The 23,958-nt window shown below is 32.7% G+C and overlaps 8 protein-coding genes across 8 annotated transcripts; 6 read left to right on the plus strand and 2 right to left on the minus strand. All coding sequences in view use genetic code 12, as the record gives it.

The window, feature by feature from the left end:
• Positions 1 to 6,209: 6,209 nt before the first annotated feature.
• Positions 6,210 to 8,126, plus strand: CD36_85930 (fungal zinc cluster transcription factor, putative; the record flags this gene model as incomplete). Its single annotated transcript, XM_002419452.1, has 1 exon — positions 6,210 to 8,126. One exon carries the CDS (start codon positions 6,210 to 6,212, stop codon positions 8,124 to 8,126), a length of 1,917 nt encoding a protein of 638 aa, XP_002419497.1.
• A 2,298-nt stretch (positions 8,127 to 10,424) lies between these two features.
• Positions 10,425 to 11,890, plus strand: CD36_85940 (elongation factor 1 gamma domain-containing protein; the record flags this gene model as incomplete). The annotated part of the gene is made up of 2 exons (XM_002419453.1): positions 10,425 to 10,623; positions 10,851 to 11,890. The coding sequence occupies 2 exons, from the start codon at positions 10,425 to 10,427 to the stop codon at positions 11,888 to 11,890; spliced, it is 1,239 nt and encodes a 412-aa protein (XP_002419498.1).
• Positions 11,891 to 12,479: 589 nt separating this feature from the next.
• Positions 12,480 to 13,586, plus strand: MNN9 (subunit of Golgi mannosyltransferase complex, putative; the record flags this gene model as incomplete). The annotated part of the gene is made up of 1 exon (XM_002419454.1): positions 12,480 to 13,586. One exon carries the CDS (start codon positions 12,480 to 12,482, stop codon positions 13,584 to 13,586), a length of 1,107 nt encoding a protein of 368 aa, XP_002419499.1.
• Positions 13,587 to 13,986: 400 nt separating this feature from the next.
• Positions 13,987 to 15,909, plus strand: CD36_85960 (nucleolar GTP-binding protein, putative; the record flags this gene model as incomplete). The annotated part of the gene is made up of 1 exon (XM_002419455.1): positions 13,987 to 15,909. The coding sequence occupies one exon, from the start codon at positions 13,987 to 13,989 to the stop codon at positions 15,907 to 15,909; it is 1,923 nt and encodes a 640-aa protein (XP_002419500.1).
• A 1,521-nt stretch (positions 15,910 to 17,430) lies between these two features.
• On the plus strand, positions 17,431 to 18,948 carry CD36_85970 (zinc finger protein, putative; the record flags this gene model as incomplete). Its single annotated transcript, XM_002419456.1, has 1 exon — positions 17,431 to 18,948. One exon carries the CDS (start codon positions 17,431 to 17,433, stop codon positions 18,946 to 18,948), a length of 1,518 nt encoding a protein of 505 aa, XP_002419501.1.
• Positions 18,949 to 19,132: 184 nt separating this feature from the next.
• On the minus strand, positions 19,133 to 20,020 carry CD36_85980 (mitochondrial respiratory complex assembly protein, putative; the record flags this gene model as incomplete). The annotated part of the gene is made up of 1 exon (XM_002419457.1): positions 19,133 to 20,020. One exon carries the CDS (start codon positions 20,018 to 20,020, stop codon positions 19,133 to 19,135), a length of 888 nt encoding a protein of 295 aa, XP_002419502.1.
• A 305-nt stretch (positions 20,021 to 20,325) lies between these two features.
• On the plus strand, positions 20,326 to 21,969 carry CD36_85990 (Elongator complex subunit, putative; the record flags this gene model as incomplete). The annotated part of the gene is made up of 1 exon (XM_002419458.1): positions 20,326 to 21,969. The coding sequence occupies one exon, from the start codon at positions 20,326 to 20,328 to the stop codon at positions 21,967 to 21,969; it is 1,644 nt and encodes a 547-aa protein (XP_002419503.1).
• A 125-nt stretch (positions 21,970 to 22,094) lies between these two features.
• Positions 22,095 to 23,705, minus strand: CD36_86000 (MAP kinase kinase, putative; the record flags this gene model as incomplete). Its single annotated transcript, XM_002419459.1, has 1 exon — positions 22,095 to 23,705. The coding sequence occupies one exon, from the start codon at positions 23,703 to 23,705 to the stop codon at positions 22,095 to 22,097; it is 1,611 nt and encodes a 536-aa protein (XP_002419504.1).
• Positions 23,706 to 23,958: the final 253 nt, after the last annotated feature.

The raw sequence follows: 23,958 nt of genomic DNA on the forward strand, positions 1-23,958 counted from the left end.
GGAGTAATTATAAACTTGATGTTTGTTTGCACTCGTTTGTTAAGTTAGAATGATCTATTCCATCACTAAAAATATTAATTGTTGAACGTTAGTTCACACTATCGTCTGCTTTTTTACCTAGACTAGGGAAGATTTGATGTTCAACTTTGAACAGATGAGTTTAGTGATCTCACGTTAACAAAAATAAAAAAGTTTCTCTCCATCTCTTAAAAACCCCAAATCGTTATCAAATCCATTTACATTATTGGTCAATCAAAGGATCTACTAAGCCATGATATAATTGTGCATATTTTTTTTTTTTCCATTTGTGTGTACATGCAACCTTCTCATACTTGCTTGCTTCTTAATTATCCCAAGACTAAATTGCAAGTATAACCGGGAACCCAAAAAAAGAAAGGTTCCTCAAATAGTATTATATTCCTAGGTAGCATTGTTGAGGTTCTATTTCTAGAATAAGAATAATTCAGCCCTTATTGGCGCAGGTCATTCACCTGGCAATCATATTATTACAATTGTGAAGAAAACCAGACAAAACATGGGTACCTTTTGTCTGTAATTGTAGTTCCATTGGTTGCTGTGTTCATATAAAATATCAAACTGCAATGACTAGAACAAATTTGTTTGCAATTGATGTTTAATTTGTTTGAGTGTGTTTAAACAGTTGGTAAAATATGTAAACTATTCTTTTTTTTAGTATTCCGGTAATTTTTGCCGGAATTTTGCGAGAATTATAGACTTGTACAACATTTTTGGTCTTTAGTGTAATTATATTGCTACATAGTTGGGCTGGGTTGGATTAGGTTAGTTCATTGTGTGTGTTTTTTTTTTTTTTTTTCAATTCCAAATTCTTTGAGCCATAGCCTTTGTTTCTTAGAAACTTACATATCATATTATTGAATACTGAAAGGGGAGGCTTACATGTACACTTATTTGTATGCCCACAAACACGTCCTTTCATACATACATACAAAGACCTTCCTAATGGAGTGAGGCAGCACAAGACGTCTATGTATATTGGGGCCATAAGTGCAAGTAAAAACTCTATTATTCCATTTCAGCTTTATTATTATCAGTAGATATAAGGGGATTATTCTCTTTGTATGATCAATAGCTGAACATAAAAAATCAAAATCAGTCTAGTTTGCACTTTTATTCCAAATCGTCTGATTTATTTTGTTTCTCATAGATCAAGAAATGTTTACTGTGATTTGCGCAATAATCTGAGTATGCTTATTTTTCTTCCTCTTCGTTTTGTTTGTGGTAGTATTGATGTAAGTAAGTTGCATATACGGCAATAAGTAACTCTGAATTTGGTGATGGGAGGGGTCTGGTTATGCGTGCACCCTAAAAATCCTAATTGTAAGAAGGAGAAGAGAAGAAAAAAAAGCCACTGCCCAGAAATAATACTGAAAAAAAAAAAGATTTTATTTTTCTATTCTAAAGAAAGGCGGCAACAAAAATTTGGGTGCGAAATCAAACTAAATTGAAGCTAAAAACATACCAACAATGCTCCCCTTTTCCCTTTACATTAGAGTTAGCAGCTACTTTTTACACTAAATATTTCCTATATAATTAGCCTATCAGTTCTAATAGTCAAAATAATGTAAGTTTGTCTTTTTTCTTTTTTCAAAACATTATTGTGGGCTAATATTTGATTGGAAAAGAAAATGTGATTACTATCACACAGTCCTTACCTCACAGTAGTCAAGAACTGTCAACACAATAAGAAGCTGCATTATTTTTCTTATTTCTGATTTCAATGTATAATCATTGTTTTTGGTACAAAGATGATTTATCTTTATTTGTAACCGTACTTGATTAGAAATGTTCTAAAACCCGAATATTACTTACTTGTTGATGGTTATTAGCATGTAATATAGAAATCCATTTCACATACTAACTATAGTTCATAGCTTGCTGTAACGACGGGAATAAGCAGTTTCCATTAAGTGGTCAGACATCTAAAATTATTCTTCAGTATATATGCATGTTACCACCAGGGTTTCTGCATCTTATTATTATTATTTTTTTGCCTTACTATGTAATTCGCTAAACTAACAAACTCCAATTCCATCCATTGCGCCATTGACAAATCCCTCAGCCCTTATTAAGCTGTAGGCAGGTTTCTAGTCACTGACTTCAAAATTGATGCATGCAGATATAAAGGAGTAAAGGGATATGTGAGTGGTAGTAGGGACCCCCTTTCTCGTCTTAGTTAGGGTAGTCTGACCGAAACGCATAAACGACCCTTTATTCACTTCAACTAACAATCAAAGCCCAATAACTAGATCTTTTCAAGTAAACAAGGCTTATAATGAAGACTACAACAATGGACGTATTCTTTAGTTAATTGCGTGTCCTGATATAAAAGTATTGGAGAATCCGTAATTCCACCATTGTTTTTGTATAATTTCATGGGGATAACCAAATCGCATATATACAGAGGGATAAACATAGCGAAGGTGGTGGTTGTGATAAATCACATTTTGTTGTTTCATTTGTAACCGGATGCATATTCGAGACATTATTTTTTCTTATCCTATTTCTAATAATAATTCAGTTACTTGTGTGTTGCTTTGCATTGGATAAACTTACAACGCGAGAGCTTCGTTTTATGATCAATTTAGAAAAGTCCTAAAATGTTTTGTGTGACATTGTTTTGTAATGCATTGTTCAAGTAATAATTCAGCCTCGAGTGACATCATAACCATTCGAAGTGAAATTAAGAAAGAATATCTATACAGAATATAAACCATATTATATGGCGCCAGTTTGATCGTAATATTGAACGGAGTGTTTGTTTCACGGAAATATTTTTTCTATAACCAATGTAGAGCTTCTGGTGAATGTATTTGCAGGTTGGAAAAAAAAAGAAGCAAAAACAATTGTCGGAATTTGGATATGCAAATAATATTCAGAAATCAATGAAAAATGCTGGTTTTTGTGTATAATTCTAAACCTAACCTGTCCGATACTGCCCAGTAATCCTCTATTGTTGTTTTTTTGCTAAATTTGTCTTAGTTAGTCTTCTCCTTTGAGTGTTTACACTTGTTGGATATTTCGTAAGTAAAAAAAAAAAAAAAAAAAAAAAAAGGAAAATATAGCCACTTCTCGAAGTAGTCACTTTTTCAATAGTTCTGGTCTTTAAAGCAATGAAATTTATTCGTATAGTCTCATGATGTATTTTTTCAAGTGCTCTAATCGATATAATTGAAGGAGAACGAATACTATCCAACGAACCACAAATTTACAGCATCAGATGGTATTTATCTCAACTTTCATACCCAAAAATAGATTCATAAAATATCCTAGGCTGGACAGGAGATAAATAAAAATAACAACTTGAAGGAAATTGACTTTACGAAAAAGGCTGGATATATGTTTCTGCTTTTTTTCTTTCTGTTACTATTACTATTACGTATTACCAATATGATTTCGTTAGGACTCTGTTTTTTTTTTGACTTTCACGTTATAAGACTGTGAAAATGACAAAATACTTGCAGTTAAACAATAACTGAATATAAAAATCATGTGAGTATGCCTGTAAGTGGATCTTAAAGAATATATTACTGATTATACTTTGTGTCTCTTCAGAATATTCTCGTTTGTTTGTTTGTCATTTTTTTGGTACAAAAGGAAGATGGCGAATTCTGTTAAGAAAGACACACACATACAGCTTATTGCGTTTTGCGTTTTGTTTTATTAATTAGTTACAATTTGCGATAATTAAACTCCAAATCCCGTTCTTCTTGCTCATTAATTCCGACCCTTAATAAGAAATGATATCTGAAAATACCACGATAATGAGCAATTATAACCTTAAATAAAAAACTATTATCTTGACAGTCTGGTTGCAAAAGATTCTAATATATTATTTAAGTAAGCCACCACCTCTATCCCCTTTCTTCTTTCCACCATCCACCACCAAACAAACCTTGAAAAATGTAACGTATCGGACATTTTCAGTGGGTGGCAAAAAAAAAAAAAATATGAATCTATTTATTTCCGCTTTGGGGTTTTCCGACCCCCCCCCCCCCCAAAAAAAAAAAAGGACTTCTGGTGACAAAGACAATTCCGTAAAGATAGCTAACATGAACATGATCATTCAAAAGGATTTAATTGACGCTTATGTAATTGTCATTGGATATTGGTAATGAGAATAAATGCAAAGTTTCAGATTACTATTTACAGTTCAATAGAATTATTATTCTTCTTTTCAGTTTTTCCACAAAATGACATGGTAGCCTGTCTGCCTGCCTGCCTTAACAAGTCAAGCGTTGCTATCAACACAATAGAACTTGAAAAAGTTTTCGCTATGAAGGGGGAAAAGGTGTATTTGTGATCTGATTTATCTTACTGGGTTTATGCTCTTATTGTTAGTCATAATTTGCCCGTTATTGTTTCATCAAGAATAGTAGTACAAAAGCCATGGTTTTTTTTTAAACCAACATACATGATGGTGCTTGTACTATACTTTGATTGTTCACAACGGTTAAACTTACTAAAAAATTTGAAGAATGAATAATTGTTCTTTTGTTCTACTTTTAGTTGTTGTTATTTTATTCTATTCCATTATGTTCTTTTTTTTTTGCTTTTTTATTCGATCACACATACATAAAGCCCCAATGCATTAAAGTTGAATTCTCATATTGTTGAGGATTTGCCTTTGCAATTATAATGTTGTTACTACTATAATCACGCATGTATGCAAAATCTTAGATACTAAAATATAACAAAACCTCTTCTACCAAAATTAAGAATTAAGTATATGACTAAATAATTAATACGATCTTTCAAAAACATTATGTAGTGTATATTGTATTATATGTTTATAAGAAGATATATATATATTCAATCAATTACTTCAAACATTTAAACTTTTTCATTTCTTCGACTTTTGAAGTTGTTTGTCTCTTGTTTTTTTATACTATTCCTTTTATTTCGTCACTGTCAATTAGTTCAAAGCTAATCATTCGTTTTTAGGGACTTTTTTTTTTTTAATTTGGATTTCCAAGTTTTAGAAATTTTTGTTGATACTTAAAAATTATTTCCAAAGGCCCGTGTCCCTTTCCCCCAATCACCACTTTATTACATATATATTACTTAATTGGATATACCATTACCCTACCCGTTTTATTATCATCCAAAAAGCAAATTCCCCCCTTGTTTTGATTCAAAAGAAGTTAAAATATAAAAAAAAACGTTTATGCAGATATATACATGTTATATATTAAAGAAACAATTTTAATGGAATCTATAAATTGAAATAATAATATTCAACTGTGTTTAGAAAATAACATATATTGTTTCCCCCTATCTACGATTACTACTTATTGAATCAATTCCATTGTTCCTTCAAACCCACTCCTATTCATATCTGCAAGAGATACTCCTCATACTAATAATTAGTAGTATTTTCAATCCCCAAGTCACACCTTTTTTTAAAAATTTCATCTTATTGATTGTATTTTTGTTCTTCCCCTTTTTTTAAACATTTGTTTTGTTTTGTTTTTCTTTTTAAAAAGAAGAAAAGAACGGAATAATCATATTATATTTGTCATTTATTTATATATATATAACTTTGTTTCCATTATTCCCCTCCGCCTCCTCCTCCACGACAACCCCAAAAAATCTTTTTCAACCAACAAATCCCAAAACGAAAATAAAGTTGAAATCAATTAATCGTTTCATATTTTTTTTTTCTTTTTCACTGTCTAACAAACCAATCCATACCTACTATTTCCAGTCCTTGCCTTGGTTAAGACGTTAATTAACATTCATTTGGTCAACTTATTGGAACCATCGTGACTTCAAGAATTCAACTTTCTATCCCGTCATCATAGTCAACCACTAATATAGTTTGGGAACTCATATTGGTTACCATTACACCTTTGGTTATTATCATCACAAAGTCATAAAAGAGATACCTCAATTTCATATCCCACCATTTGCCTTCTTTTCTATAACTCGTTGAGTTAACCAAACAACAAACCCATAGTTCCATTATCCAATAAGACAAACAAATCAAAACTTACAGACGGACGGAAACAAAACATTCCCTTGTTTACCAATCGGTGAAACTTTCGTTTCAAATTATTTCATTTTTCATTTTTTTTTTCAATTTTAATTTCTTGATACTTATAATTACTTCATATTTCCATTTCCCTCCCTTGTCTACAAGCCACAATTTTTTTTTACATTCAATAATCATGGCAAAGAAAAAACTAAATTCTACAATAAAACGAAGTCGAACACGTTCTGGATGTGTTACCTGTCGAGATAGACATATCAAATGTGACGAACAGCAACCTGTGTGCAAAAACTGTCTCAAATCAAATCGGAAATGTTACCGAGGAATAAGGTTAAACTTTACACAATACACTTTTTACAACCCCGATGAGAATAAACCCAAGCAGCTGCAACGAAGTCAACAGTCGCAGCATCAAACTCCTCATGCATTTCCCAATCTAGAACCTAATCCAATACGACAGAACCATAGAATATTAGACCAATCGATAACTATTGCTTCATTATATGATGACATGAAAAAATATAAGCCATATATACATTTGCATACACCAGAAGATTTAAGAGAATCAGATTTACAATTCCAAGAAGATACATATAATTCATACGTATCCACATCTGCAATAAATTCACGAGAAAAAAAACTGACTAGAAAAGACCCAGGATTGTCAAATTCATTATCGGTCATTAATCCAACATTGGAATCTGAGATTAAGCCAAATCCTGGAATATTGAATCAATTAAGTTACCACCCTCCATCAAGTCTTAATCCTGAAGTTTTGTATCCAGCAACCACAGCAACAACATCAACAACAACCACATCAAGTCCTACTAGTCATCATTTACATCCATACTTTGTCAATCTGGTACCAAACCCACCACTACCACCACCACCACTACACCAACACCGCCAAATATTAAATACATCTCAACATCAAGAGATAACATCAGCAGATACTAATCAATTTGACTATTCCCATTTATCATTAGCACAAGCTACACCCTTACTAATAAAATACGATATCACCACTTATGTGAAGTTAATTGAGACTGAAAAATACTATATGCTATTGGATCTTGCCAATGAGTTAGATATTTGGAAAAAGATTATACCTTCATTGTGTTTACAAATATCTGAGAATGATTCGTTTCTATTAGATTGTTTAATGAGTTGTGCTCATAACACAACTGTCAATCTTTTGGATTTAACTAGTGAACAATTGAATAAATGGGGACAATTAAAAGATTCTCCAGTGATATCAGAACATATTCAACAATTTGAGCACCTACTAATAAGTATTGTGTTAATTTTACTTGGATTATATTTGAATATCACTAAAGCTCGTCTAACCGATTATCACAAAGTAATTATTAATAATCAAGCCAAATTGTTTTCACATGTTTTGCGCAAGATTCATACATTTATCACTACAAATAAACCCAATTCAGTAGTATTAACGAATGCCATTCAATCGATAACTATACTAAAGTTTTTCATAGATAAAAATTATGACTTTTCATATGAATTTAAAAACATCCAGAAGGGAAGAGTTGTTGATACACTGGATGAAATCACTTATTCTAATTCAAATTTATATTCCAACCCGGATTTATCCTATATTTCCACGTTCAATGAATATGAGATCCTGTACTTGAATAATTCGTATCAGAATCTTGTTTACGTTGATCAAAATAATAGTAATAATAATATGGTACCTAGTGAATCTCAAGTATACAAAGATCTATTATGGTATTTGATCAAAGTCGATTTTATTATTAATTATCCAGAGGCTGCCCCCAATTTGGTTCTTGACCCTAATTTTGTCTATCAACACATTGAACATTCAGCAAATGATTCGGGTTTACACAATAGCTTAAATTATTTGCACCCACGAGTATATGCAAAAAATTTCTTGAGAGAATTTATTATTAAATTATTAAGTATGGGCAACAATACTGTTCTTGAATCTTCTAATGATCGAATAAATATATTATTCAACCACATTGATCAAAGTTTTATGGACTCAGAACTAAAATCACAACTTCATCATTGCTTTACTTGGACTATGCGATACATTCACCCAGTAAGGAATCAATAAACTCACATTTGCTAATATATATATATATATATATATATATATTTCATTGAGAGTGGGGATATATTTCCACACCTTAAGATATAACATGTATTTTATTACCTTTAGTTTTAACATTGTGGGTTTAAATTAACTTTGTTTTTTCTTTTGGTTTTGTGACTTTTTGCATTGTTATTTTTTTTTTTTTTCCTGGAAAGAAAGTTCTTTGAGTTAGTTTGATATTTGACACAATACTAGTAAGGATTAGTATGGATCGGTTTTATCGAAGATTTAATTTGTGATAATAGAAATAAAAGAAAGGGTATATAAAGACAATTAACATAAATTGAATAGGTTTCTTAACTTTTTGGTGAAATATAGAAAAGAATCAGGATCATCAATACACAAAATAAACACGACAATATATTAAAAAAAAATGAATAATTGCACAACAACAACAACAATAGGACATTCATAGAATATTATGGCAGGTTTTGCCGAAACATGTATAGTATTTTATTTAAAGAGATGATAGGTTATAACCATAAAGAAATATCACGTTAACTTCAGAACCAATTAAAATAAGTCTATATTATATTATGTTTATGTGTTTATACAAATATATAATTTTCACTATTGGTATTATAAAATGAGCTTCCTGTCAACAATAAATGCAGCTACAACCCCTTAACCGGATTTATTATTATTGCACCAACAATGGATTTCTCACATTCAAGCAGCAGCGTGGGAGACAAAAAAAAAAATAGCAATTACCCCTTAAGATTTCTGTATTGTTCTTTTATTTTTGCAATCTACATACATTTGTCACTTTATTAATTAAAGTTTTAACTATTCGTTATGGACAAAGGGTATATGTATCATAGTTTTTTATTGTCCTTGATACTATCATTTGTATCATCTTCATGAAGAGGTTCCAATGTTACTGTTACAAGAACTTACGATCTTCCTTTTTTTCTTTTTTTTATTTTTTTATTTTTTTTTTGTTTTACAAATAAGTTGATTTACATAAACTCATGTAGGATTTGAAGAATTCATTTAAGGTTAACTTTTTTTTTTTTTTATCCATACTAAACTATAATCCAAACATTATTTTTACTTGTTATTGTTCAACCAAAAACAAAAAACCAATCAAAACTTAAAAATATAAGACTAACTTTAAAAGTATTGACTCTTCCCCTGCTATTACTGACAAAACAACGAATAATGACAATAAGTTAAATTAGTAAATTATCATCGTAATATCCATAATCATTAGCTGTGGTAGGTTGTATTTCCAACTACTATCAAAACTACTTTCGTATTTTCGTTTATTATTTACGACCCTGTTATGCATATATGAACATTCAAGTAAATACACAAAACAATAACATCTACTACATTGCGGCATAGCATATTATTATACACTATTGTTATTGTTAGTTTTCATACTTCTGAAAGTATAACCGATCAAGAAAAGATACAACACCTGTACATTAACTAACCAAACAAAATATCACAACCACAGCTATTCCTACTATTAGTGATTGATATATGCATTAAAACTAATATCAAAGTCAAACCATATGTGTAACTAAACCAACTCAAAAAAAGGACTTTGTTCTTGATACATGGAATAGAGGATCAACACAAAAAGTATTATTGACAACTAGCTAAAACAAAAAAATGCAGGTTCTGATAAGGTGGTGTTCTTTCTGATCAATAGAAGTTACCCCCACAAGGTAAGACTACATGTTAGAAAAAGAGTTTACTATTCGTTTGTTGATACGTTTGACACCTAGATTGCAAACAGGTTTTCTTATACTCCAAGAAATGACAACTTTAGGGGATGCTTCCGTTTAATAATTTAGTATACAAATGAAATATGAGAAACCTTGGGGTTGCTTGGTACCTTCTCGAAATGTTATAGGTGTTTCTATTCATGGTTTCTAGCCAAGAACAATACCTTTGTAACACTTTAGATACAAGTTTATCATACATGTGCACTTTTTATTTTCTGTATTATGAATTATTTAAGTAACCTAAGCCTAATCTAACAAAGACAGATTTTTGCATTTCATCTGGCAATGGTGGTGGTGGAGGTTGACATTTTCTTCACAAGTCTTTCAGCCCTAACAAAATTGCGAAAATATAACTTCCAGTTTAGCCATACTTACACTACCTTTAACTTATTTTCAATGCCACACCTTCAATGAACAGCGAAAGAAAAAAAAAATTTTCAACACACATCCCATAAAGCATTCCCAGTTTTTCCTTTTTGCATATATATAGTCAATTGTTTCTTTTCATTAAAACATTTTAGCCATGTCACAAGGTACTTTATATGTTACTCAACAAATCAGAAGCTTACCACCAAAAGCATTGGTTAAGCACTTCAAATTAGATATCAAACTTTCTGATAAAGATGAAGCTTTCAACAAAGCTTTCCCATTGAACAAAATTCCCGCTTTCATTGGACCAAAAGGTTTCAAATTGACTGAAGTCATTGCCGTTTGTCTTTACTGTATGTATAATTCAATATATCTTTGTGTGTGTGTGTGTGTGTGCGTTGAGTTTTCTACGAGGATGAGAAAATTTTATCAATATTAATACAGTTATCCCTGTCTTAATAAATCATGTCGAGATTCAATAATCTGAAGTTTTATACCAGAATAAACTCAAAACAACAACGCTGGTGTCAATTTTAAGTGGCATTTTACTAACAGCAATTGCCATTTTTTTTTCAATTAGTAATTAACTTGGCTGATCCAAAATCCAAATTATTGGGTAAAAATGCCGTTGAATATTCTCAAATTTTGAGATGGCTTTCATTTGCTAACACCGAGTTGTTGCCAACTGAAGCTAGAGTTTTTCAACCATTGAATGGATCTGTTCCATACAATAAAAAGCAAGTTGATGACAATTCTGCTTATTTGGCTAAAGTCGTTGACATTTTTGAAAAAAGATTAGCTGATTTCACTTATTTAGTTGGTGAACGTCTTACTTTTGCTGATATTTTTGCTGCTTCTCTTTTTGTTAGAGGATTTGATTTCTTATTCGGTAAAGAATGGAGAAAACAACACCCCAACACCACCAGATGGTTCAAAACTATTATTGCCACTCCAATCTTGGCTGAATTCCTCGGTGATTACAATTTTATCGAAAAACCAATTGAGTACGTTCCTCCAAAGAAGGAAAAGAAGAAGGATGCTGCTCCAAAGAAAGAAGCTGCTGCTGCTGCTCCAAAAAAGAAGGAAGCTATTCCAGCCGCTTCTGAAGAACCTGCCCCAGCTCCAAAACCAAAACATCCATTGGAAGCTTTGGGTAAACCAAAAAATCCATTAGATGAATGGAAGAGAACTTATTCTAATGAAGAAACTAGAGAAGTTGCCATTCCATGGTTCTGGAAAAACCAATATGATCCAGAAGAATGGTCATTATGGAAAGTTGATTACAAATATAATGATGAATTGACTTTAACTTTTATGTCCAACAACTTGGTTGGTGGATTCTTTAACAGATTATCTGCTTCCACTAAATATATGTTTGGTTGTATGGTTGTTTATGGTGAAAACAACAATAATGGTATCACTGGTGCCTTCTTGGTTAGAGGTCAAGATTATGTTCCAGCTTTCGATGTTGCCCCAGATTGGGAATCTTACGAATTCACCAAATTGGATGCTTCTAATGAAGACGATAAGAAATTCATCAACAACATGTTTGCTTGGGATGAACCAGTTGTTGTCAATGGTGAAAAGAGAGAAATTGCCGATGGTAAAGTTTTCAAATAAGCTTAGAAGTATTATTTTAAGTAATTCTTATAGTTTATAGTAGTTAGTTGAATTGATTTTGACTAGAATTTTAGTTTAAAGTAGCTAGAGGGGATAGGAATTGAACAAACCCAACAACATTTACTGTGGTGGGATTGGTGAACCCTCCCTTTCTGTTTTTTTTTTTTTTTTTTTTTTTTTGCTCGCGTGTACACTACTGATATGAGGCATCAATACATCAATAGAAACACGATTCAATAATAAATTAATTTGCGTAGAAATTCCAACAAGGACAGAAAGAAGAAGAAGAAAGAAATAATGAGTGGCAGAAAAAAAAAAAATGTTTAACAAAAAGATTTCCATAGTTGAAAATCCTTTTTCTACAACTAAACATATATTCAACACTATTTGTCTTAACTTCCTAATTCCATATAGTTGATAGATAAAGAGGCAGAGGAAGACTTTTTCAAATAGTGGCTAGCTTTTATTTTAATATTTGAGTTATTTTTAGTTGAATCGTTTCGTTTCGTTTCGTTGTGTTTTTTTTTTTTTTTTTTTCCCGACTTGATTCAAGTTTCAAAGTTCCTATTTATAAATCAATTCATCAATCATGGTTCATTATAGGAATCGATACCTAAATTACATACGAAGAAAACCATTAGCATTATTGGCTCCTATCACTTTATTGGTTGTGATTTACTTTTATTTCTTTTCTGCCCATGGGTTTTCCTCAAGCAAGCAAAAATATAACTACACTCGAAAGAGTAGAGGATGGTTTTACAAGAACAGGGACACCGTAATATTGAAAGATTTGCCTAAGAATCATATTAGTCATTATGATTTGAACAAATTGACAGCATCCAAAGACGCATTGAACAAAAGAGAGGAAGTTTTGATCTTAACTCCTATGTCGAAATTCTTACCTGAATATTGGGAAAATATAAATAAACTCACTTATGATCATTCATTAATTTCGTTGGGATTTATTTTCCCGAGAACTACTGAAGGTGATGACGCCTTAAAAGAACTTGAGAATGCATTGAAGAAAACGAAAAGAGAAAAACTTTTAAATTTCAAAAAAATCACTATTTTAAGACAAGATTCAAATTCTTTAAATAGCCAATTAGAAAAAGATAGACATGCGTTTAAAGTTCAAAAGGAAAGAAGATCAATGATGGCATTGGCAAGAAACTCGTTGGTTTTCAGTACAATTTTGCCGTCTACTTCATGGATTTTATGGTTAGATGCCGATATTGTTGAAACTCCAGCGACATTGATCCAAGATTTGACAGGTCACAACAAGCCAGTTGTTTCTGCCAATGTTCATCAAAGATATATCAACCCCGACACAAAACAACAAGACATCCGACCATACGATTTCAATAATTGGGTCGAAAGTGAGGAAGGGTTGAAATTAGCTGCTAGTTTACCCGATGATGAAATCATTGTAGAAGGTTATTCAGAAATGGTCACCCATAGAGCATTAATGGCTCATTTTTACGACCCTAAAGGTGATCCAAGCACTGAAATGACATTAGACGGTGTTGGTGGAGGTGCGGTTATGGTTAAAGCCGACGTACATAGAGATGGTGCCATGTTCCCATCGTTCCCATTCTATCATTTGATTGAAACAGAAGGGTTTGCTAAAATGGCAAAAAGATTAGGCTATGAAGTGTATGGTTTGCCAAATTACTTAGTTTTCCATTATAACGAGTAAAAACTTATGGAAGACGATTAAAGAGAAATAAATTTAAAAAAAGTTAAAAAAAAAAAAAAAACAACATCAAATAGTATCTTAGATTTTGTAGCATAGTCATATCTTCATTCCAATATAAATTTATATTTTGAAAGAATTGGGTGATGGTATTTTTCCATGAAATATAAAGAGTGTATAGAGTTAGGTGGGTGATATAGGAGGAAGAATCAGCTTCTCCTTCTTGTAGGCATCGCTCTTTAAAGACACAAAATATTAAAGACAGCAGGAAAAAAAAAAAAAAAAAATACAGAGAGAGAGAAAAGAAAAAAAAAAATTTAATCTCATCTCCTCTAATTTTCTTTTTAAAGAAAGATTTCATAGTATTATCATTTACCATTATCTACAATAATAACAATCAGAAATGCAACTTTCATGGAAGGATATACCACCGGTACCTACATCTAACGATATGTTAGATATAGTGTTGAACCGTACTCAAAGAAAAACCCCTACTGTTATAAGACCTGGGTTTAAAATCACTCGTATTCGTGCTTTTTATATGAGAAAAGTTAAATTCACTGCTGAAGGATTCACTGAAAAATTCACCGATTTATTACTGGGGTTCCCCAATATTAATGATGTTCATCCATTTCATCGTGATTTAATGGATACTTTATATGAAAAAAATCATTATAAAGTCTCGTTAGCTGCTGTTTCTAAAGCGAAAACTTTAATTGAACAAGTTTCAAGAGATTATAATCGATTATTGAAATTTGGTCAATCGTTATATCAATGTAAGCAATTAAAACGTGCTGCTTTAGGTAGAATGGCTACTATTGTGAAAAAATTGAAAGATCCATTTGTTTATTTAGAACAAGTCAGACAACATTTAGGAAGATTACCAAGTATTGATCCAAATACTAGAACTTTATTGATTTGTGGATATCCTAATGTTGGTAAATCGTCATTTTTAAAGTGTATCACTAAAGCCGATGTTGAAGTTCAACCTTATGCTTTCACTACTAAATCATTATATGTGGGACATTTTGATTATAAATATTTACGATTCCAAGCCATTGATACGCCGGGTATTTTGGATCGTCCTACTGAAGAAATGAACAATATTGAAATGCAATCTATTTATGCAATTGCTCATTTAAGATCATGTGTGTTGTATTTTATGGATCTTTCTGAACAATGTGGATTTTCTATTGAAGCCCAAGTGAAATTATTTCATTCCATCAAACCATTATTTGCCAACAAATCAGTTATGGTGGTGATGAATAAATCCGATATCATTCAAGCCGAAGATTTGTCAGAAGAAAAGCAAGAATTATTAAAGACCTTAACTACAGTTCCAGGGGTTGAAATCATGCATGCTTCTTGCCATGAAGAAGAGAACGTTATGCAAGTTCGTAATCAAGCTTGTGAAAAATTATTAACCGCCAGAATTGAACAAAAATTGAAAGGTACTGCTAGAGTCAATAATGTTTTGAATAAGATTCATGTTGCTAAACCTCAACAACGTGATGATGTGGAAAGATTGCCATATATTCCTGATGCTGTTAAACAGTTGACCAAATATGATAGTAATGATCCTAACAGAAGACAATTAGCCAGAGATATTGAAGCAGAAAATGGTGGTGCTGGTGTTTTCAACATCAATTTGAAAGACAAGTATCTTTTGGAAGATGAAGAATGGAAAAATGATGTTATGCCAGAAATGTTGGATGGTAAGAATGTTTATGATTACTTGGATCCAGATATTGCTGCTAAATTACAAGCTTTGGAAGAAGAAGAAGAAAGATTGGAACAAGAAGGATTTTACGATTCTGATTCTGATATTGAAGATGAAGACGCTGAAGAGATTAGAGAAAAGGCTGAATGGATAAGAAATAAACAGAAAACAATGATTATTGAAGGAAGAAATAGAAAATCTTTGAAAAACAAAGCTATAATGCCAAGAGATCAAATAAAGAAAACATTTGGTGATATGGAAAAGCATATGTATAATATTGGTCATGATACTGACAAGTTGAGAGAAACCGTGGGTAAGAAATCTTCTGGTAAAGGTATGTCAGGAGTTGAAATCTTGAAAAGAAGTCAAGGTATTAAAGCTAGTAAATTGGCTAAAAAGAAAGCTGCTGCTAATCAATCTGACCGTCTTAATGATGGTTTGAACGATGGTGCTTTGAGATCTCAAGCTGAAAGATTGGCTAAAATACAGAGAAGAGAAAGAAATAGAATGGCAAGACAAGGGGAAGGTGATCGTCATTCAACTGCTGCTTTACCTAAGCATTTGTTCAGTGGTAAAAGAGGTATTGGTTCTACCGATAGACGTTGATGAAGGGAGACTTGATGAATATTTGATTTTCCTGTTGTTCGTTATCTTTTTTTTAAAAAAAATTTATACATTTGTTTATTTCTAAATAGCAGATATTGTGTACATTAGTATAGTTAATTTAAATTATTAACAGTAATTAATAGTTTCATGTATTCTTATTTGGTGTATGTTGGGACACCTAATTCAAAACTTCCTTTTCTTTTCTTCATTCCTGCAATTAGCAATTATAAATATTCGAGATTCTCTTTTGAAATTAGAATAACACGTTACAGACACCAATGTTTATGAATATGATTGTAGATAGTTAAGAAGAGAAATACGTAAAAAGAACCATTACACACGTAATGAATAGAAATAGGTTTCTTTGAGGTATTAAATCCAATGTAAGCAGTTGAATAGTCAGCTTATTGTGCCTGATATTATTACTCCACAGTTTCTTGACACCTTTGTCTTGCCACTCTTGCTAGATAAATAAGGTTTATCATTCATAACATTTTCTAAGATTGGATTAGACAGGGGGAGGGGGAGAGAGAAGGGGGAGAGAAAAGACTATTTTGGTTTTACTTTTTGTATTTGAATTCGTGTGTGTTCTTATCTTTATTTTGGTTTTTCGAGATCCTTCTTTCCAATCCACTAAACAGAGGAAGATAGTTGCACATCTTATCCAACGTCTAATCGCTTTAGAAAGCTATTTAATCTGACAGTAAAGTGTGCCAAATGTACAGACAAATCAATGCATCAATGCTATTTTAAGCACACCTTAATCCTGTAACTTACGCACATATAGAAAAATAATTAAACTTGAACAATAGAAATCAATTTCAATTGTATTCCAGTAAACCTTCCATAGTGATTGATTGGTCGACACTGGCAATTCTGCATATAGAAGAATGGGAAATTGTGGGTAATTCTTACAAGGCAACTTCTTCTCTTGCTATTGTTAGTCATTTATTATGAATCCACACTTTATGTGGAAATCTGACAGTTGCGAAAAATACTTTTGTCAATTTGTCTTTATCTTTCTTTTTGTATCATCTTGATATTGTGTTGGTGTGTGTATGTGTGTGCGTGTGTGTGGTTCCCCCCCCCCCCCCCCTTCCTCCTCTTCTTCTCCTTATCTTTTAAACTATGTACATTACTTGACAAAGGTTTAAATTCTTTAACAATCTTTATCCACATATATAACAGTATATACGTTTTTCATGTAACAGTCACCTCTCTTTATCTATTATATATTTATTCCCACAAATCTCTTTCCATATTTTTTGTTTTTAGGTGTTTTTCTTTTCACTTCATTTTACCTACACAATTCCCCTTCATTCAAGTATTATTATTCGTTTTGACTCTTTATTATATTTGTTTTAAATATTAATTGGCTTGGATTTGTTTGAAAGTACTTGCACAATATCCACATTCGTATATTACCCAAGAAGACTTGATTTGTTCTTATCTACTACTTGCAGATTCAGGCTTATCTAAATTTACACCAACGTCACCTACTTCATTTTTCTTATCTATTCTATGATGGGTATCATTCGTTTGGTATCTGATAATGATACCGTCAATGAACAAGATTATTCACATAGTCATGATGAGGGAGATCAGTATGTTATCCCATCACAAAATTACCAAAGATCGAATCAACGACAACAAAAGCAATATCAACAGTCCTCTGCCACATATTTTTCTAACTATCCCGCATCCGAAAAGAAGTATTTGCAGAATAACAGTACAAATCAAGGACAACGTGCAACTCGAGCCACGCCAGATTTCTTGCTAAATCAAGTTTCATTGCCACCAAATACAGGACCACCAGGAACAGTAGCAGTCACGAATGGTTCAAACTCGAGCAACAATAAGAATTTAAGCCATGTCCCATGCAAGTTTTACAGACAAGGAGTTTGTCAAGCTGGCAACTCGTGTCCTTTCAGTCACAACTTGGATGGAGCTTTAGGTGCTGATAAATTGCCGTGTAAATACTTTCAAAAAGGTAACTGCAAATTTGGGTTGAAATGTGCATTAGCTCACTTTCTTCCAGATGGAACACGAGTGAATTCAAAAGGTTTCTTACAATTGAATGGTAATGGAAAACTGAATAACCATCGAAATTCTTTTGGTTCCTATGGTACCTCTTCATACCCAAATGATTTTTCACCTCCGGAATATGAAAAATCATTCGTGGGTGCAAACAATGGCGGGTTTGAATCATCTCCCTCGAATGCTGTTTTTGCAACACAAAACAATCAAACAGCTAGTTTTATAAACATTGGAAATGGCTCTTCTCCTCTGTTGCTGCGGCAATATCAGCAGCCGATATCATTATCCCTGGTTCCACAAGAGAGCCTTAATCAGTCGCGTTCATTCAATAGAAGCAACAGCTTACAACATATCCCTCAACCAGCCAATACCCCTTCTTCTCCATATACTCAACAGCCAAAAATTCTGCATCAAAGACTGCTTCTGATGCAACATCAACCCAGTATATTTTTGGCATCAAATTCTTTCAATAATGGATTCTCAAGTGCTTCTAATGGGTTTAGCTTTAGATCGAACCAGCCTCTCGGAAGGTCAAATTCAATTAGTTTGAGTATTAATAACAATGAAGATGAAACTATTCCAGGTCAATATTTCACTCCTAATACTAATGTCCAAGTATCTCCTCAAGAAACCCATTCTGCAACAACACCAACCTCACGATTCTCCTTCAATTCAAGGCTTTCAGCCCAACAGTTTATTCAACATCATCATCTCCACCAACAGCAACAACCACAACAAAACTTTGGGTATTATTATACGGAATCCAGTAGTTCTGCTATAGTAGATGATGATGAATATCCCACCACTAAAAACGATGTCATGTTTGAAGAGGATTTTATACCTGGTTCCCTTAGTGATGTTATACTCACACCGCAGGAATTAAAACGTCGTGACTCCAGATCTCAAAGTGGTAATTTAAATGTACGTCCTAATTTGAACAGTTTATTTGAATCAGAGACACAAGCTACACATGATAATGGTAATGTATTTTTAATGGATTGAAAAAAAAAAAAAAAAAAAAAATAAGGAAAGGGTTCTATGTATCAAAAGTAAAATAAAAATAATAAAACGCGAGATAGAATTGGTGTATTTTTATACAGGTTATATAAATACGTCTTTTTAAAAATTAAATATATATACGTATACTTAAACAGATTTATTTACAAGTTTAAAAGGGTTCATGCAATCATTTGGTTTGCTTTGGATCGGTTCGATAAATATCACTTGAAGTTTTCAAGAAACGTTGCATCAATTTTTGGTCGAAAACATCCATTTCTGGTTTCAATCCTCTGAGATGATCGCTTTCAAATAATTTACCCACAAGAAGAAGTTCTTTACTGATAGGGTTCATTGAATAAACTAAATAATCTTCAACAGAATTTTCTTGTTCTTTAACAACTTCTTGATTCTTGACAATTGAAATCTTTTGACTAGTTTTCAATTTTAAAATAAATTGAATAAAGCAAGCAATCCCATCAGCATCAGGGATTATATTGAATAACACAACTTTGGGGTTATTTTGAATGCTTTTCAATTCCCAATTCAATTTGGAATCTTCAGGGAATGATAAACTTCTGGCACTTAATGACTCGATTAAATGTTTCCCACAGGAATGGTCCAATTTACGTCTTAAAAGGGATGCCTTGGCTTTCAATTGCGGTTCACTACATGCTTGAGCAAAAACTTTATTAGCACGCACATAATTTTCAATTCCCTTATCTTTCCATGCATTGAATTCTAATGGCACACCAATTTCTCGTTTAAATTTAACAATATTATAAGTGTTTAATGCAAATAGCATTATTCTTCGTGTGATCAATTTTGGCCACGAGGTAATAGGACAAGTTGTGAGCTTTGGTGGAACATAAAAGTCTGACATTACACCAATATAAGGTAATGGGACTTTGGAGATATCCATACCTGCTTTTTTCTTTTTCACATATTTATCGTTGCCAGATGTTGATGATGATGATGATGATGACTTTGATCTAATAGAAATCTGTGAAGAAATAAATGATTTTGAAAAACCAGATTGTTTCGATATCCCAACAATGGATCTTTTCACACTGAACATTCTTGTTGTTGTTTTATTAATGAAAATATGTATATGTTTGATTTGATTCGGATTATAGCTGATTGGATTATATGAAAATTTTTTGAGAAACCCAATAAGCTAACAAAAATTGAAAGCAAAACAAATTTATTATGTGCCTGTATATAAGCGCCCCTTCAAAAAAAAAGAAGATGGATGATGATAAAAAAAAATTTTTAAGATATAAACCCAAGCAAAGAGTACTAATTAAAATAGAATTGAAGTTAACATCACGACATTACTAGCTTCTCTCTATAACCTAGCCTAACCGAATAAATTAATTTATAATGCCAGTTCAGAAGAATAAAGTTCCAGAAAAGGAGAGATTTATACAATGTTGCGGAGACATATCTTTGGAATTAGTTGCATCACTAAAGAGTTCCAAAGACATCAATTTGAATGGTTTGATAACTCGATATGCCAAAAAGTATAAATTGAAACAACAACCAAGATTAACCGACATCATATCTTCCATACCTGATCAACATAAGAAATATTTGATTCCAAAACTAAAGGCAAAACCAGTTAGAACAGCGTCAGGAATTGCTGTTGTTGCTGTTATGTGTAAACCACACAGATGTCCACACATTGCATACACAGGGAATATTTGTGTTTATTGTCCTGGTGGTCCTGATTCTGATTTTGAATATAGTACACAATCTTATACTGGTTACGAACCAACCTCTATGCGTGCCATCAGAGCAAGGTATGACCCGTATGAACAGGCAAGAGGTAGAGTTGACCAATTAAGACAATTGGGTCATTCTATAGATAAAGTTGAATATATCATTATGGGAGGTACATTCATGTCGTTGCCTATTGACTATAGAGAAAATTTTATAACGCAATTACACAATGCCTTGACTGGGTTCAATGGGAATAATATTGATGAAGCTATTGAGTTTAGCCAACAGCTGCAAACTAAATGTGTTGGTATTACTATTGAAACTAGACCAGATTATTGTACGGAAACTCAATTGAGTGACATGTTGAAATATGGTTGTACCAGGTTAGAAATTGGGGTTCAATCGGTTTATGAAGACGTTGCTAGAGATACTAATCGTGGACACACGGTTAAAGCAGTTTGTGAAACATTTGCTGTGGCTAAAGATGCTGGTTATAAGGTTGTTTCGCATATGATGCCTGATTTACCCAATGTTGGAATGGAAAGAGATTTAGAACAATTTAAAGAATATTTTGAAAACCCTGAATTTAGAACTGATGGTTTGAAACTATATCCAACATTAGTTATTCGAGGCACTGGTCTATATGAATTGTGGAAACAAGGGTTGTACAAGTCTTATAATGCTAATGCTTTGATCGATTTAGTGGCCCGTATAATGGCACTTGTTCCCCCATGGACCCGTATTTATCGTGTTCAAAGAGATATTCCTATGCCATTGGTGACTTCTGGGGTTGAAAACGGTAATTTGCGTGAATTAGCTCTTGCCAGAATGAAAGATTTTGGTACCTCATGTAGGGATGTGCGTACAAGAGAAGTAGGTATTCAAGAAGTTCATCATAAAGTTGTTCCTGACCAAGTTGAATTAATTAGACGTGATTACTATGCAAATGGAGGTTGGGAAACATTTTTAAGTTATGAAGATCCAAAGCAAGATATTTTAATTGGGTTATTAAGATTGAGAAAAGCAAGCAAAAAATACACTTATCGTAAAGAGTTTGTTTCTCAACCAACATCGATTGTTAGAGAATTGCATGTGTATGGATCAGTTGTACCCTTGCATTCCAGAGATCCAAGAAAATTTCAACATCAAGGGTTTGGTACATTATTGATGGAAGAAGCAGCAAGAATAGCTAAAGAAGAACACGGCTCAGAGAAAATAAGTGTGATTTCAGGGGTCGGGGTTAGAAATTATTATGCCAAATTAGGTTACGAATTGGATGGTCCTTACATGTCAAAGATGTTGTAAGGGATTGATATTGACAGATGTGGTGGGTAGTGTATATGTGTTGGTTTGTTTATTTGTTGGTTTGCTCGTTTCTATATAATATACTGTTTATAATATTACCCAATATTAACCCAATCTTTGTGTCATTAATGATTGTTAAGAAAGTTTCTATTTACTTTCTGTAAACCACCTCTATGTAATGCCGGGGCCTTCACTTTGTTTCTCAATAATGATTGAACACTTTCAACATTTCTTGGAGGAGGAACTGCTGCTACTGATTTGTTCAAGCTATTTGTTCGACTGACACTCTTGTTTTGCTCCAATTTCGCTAGTTCCTCTAACCTATCTTTTACCGTCTGAGCAAGGTTTGTTTCTTTACCTCTGTTCTTGACCAACCACGGATTATTCAATAATGCCGCATATGATGGTCTCAAATCAGGGTTTTTGGCAAGACAAGATTTGACAAATATTTGTGCCTCCTTCGAGTAAACTTTTGGGTCGAGTTTTGGTGGTTCACCTTCAACAATAGCACTTAATTGTGAAAATATATTATCATACGTTTCAGCCGGGTAAGGATAATGACCAACAGCCAACTCTAATATCGTCAACCCTAATGACCAAACATCAGATTGAACTGAATAAGTGGCATCATCAGGTCTCATGGTGTTGATCCTTTCTGGAGCCATATATGATTGACAACCAATATTTGTTTTGGCTAGTGACGCAACTAAATTACCAGACACACCAAAATCACACAACTTTACTTTTCCCTGAGTATTCACCAATATATTAGTGGGCTTGACATCACGATGAATAATGTTATGTTTATCCTTCAATTCTTTTAGTCCGAGTATAACTGACTCAGAAATATAGGCTAATTCATATTCATCTCTAACACCAACATCGTTACCAAATATTCTATCCAATGAACCGCCATCCATGTATTCAATGCACATGTAAACCGCACCTTCAACGAAAAAAGCCCCATAAAAATCAACAATATACGGCGAGTCACATTTATGTAAAATATCCAATTCCATTAGTATTTGAGTAAATTTATTCTCATCCAATTCCAATCGAACTTCTTTCATTGCCATCAATACACCAGTTGGTTTATGCAAAACTTTCAGTACTGACCCGTAATTGCCACGTCCCAATTCCTCTAAATACTCAAATTCATCTAAGGAAACTCTGAATGAAGAACCAGACAGAAAGTCAACACCCTTGGAGTGTAAAGACGCTTTGCCAGCAAAATTTAATTGACCTGACTTTATATCGACATATTCAGAATAATTAGCAAACAACCCCTGAGGTTGTGATCCGTTTTGAACCTTACCCGTTGGTGTATCTGCTTCTGGTGTAGTCACACTTGAATCACTAGCACTAGTATTAGAACGATGTAAGCTGTTATTACGTGACAAAGGTAAATCACTTAGTTTCAAGTTTGGTTTGGGTTTCTTTTTACCTGATACTGTTCGATTAATATTTGCTGGTATTGTTGATATATTCGATTCTGATATCGAAGATGAAGATGATGCTTGTATGGATGGTGAGGTTGCTGCTGCTGCTGCTGCTGCTTTCGATCGTTGCTGTTGAAAGGCCATCAATTTGGCTTGCATTGTGGTGTTGAGCAGAATACCAGCAGGTGTCAGTGGAGTAGGTAAAGCTGGAGGCAGACTTACTGGGGGTGTTCGAGCTGGAGCATCGTGAATTTTCAAATTATTAATATTCAAGTCTATATCTTTATCTTCAACCATTCTTAATTGGTAAGAGTAAGAGCAAGGATAAAAAACTAAAAAAATCAAAATACTCAAAAAAGTTTAAAAATTTTCCTTTTCTTTTTTTTTTTTTGCTTTTGTTTTTTTTTTTTTTTTGTTGGTTTAATTTTATTGATTTTGTTTTTTCCCTTCCCTATTTTCTTTCTTTCAAAGTTTACGAACACACTCAGGTACACGCACTAGCACTGTGCACGCACACGCACACGCACACACATACTCACACAGTATATAT

Source organism: Candida dubliniensis, chromosome 3, assembly GCF_000026945.1.
Source record: "Candida dubliniensis CD36 chromosome 3, complete sequence".
Lineage (NCBI taxonomy): Eukaryota > Fungi > Ascomycota > Pichiomycetes > Serinales > Debaryomycetaceae > Candida > Candida dubliniensis.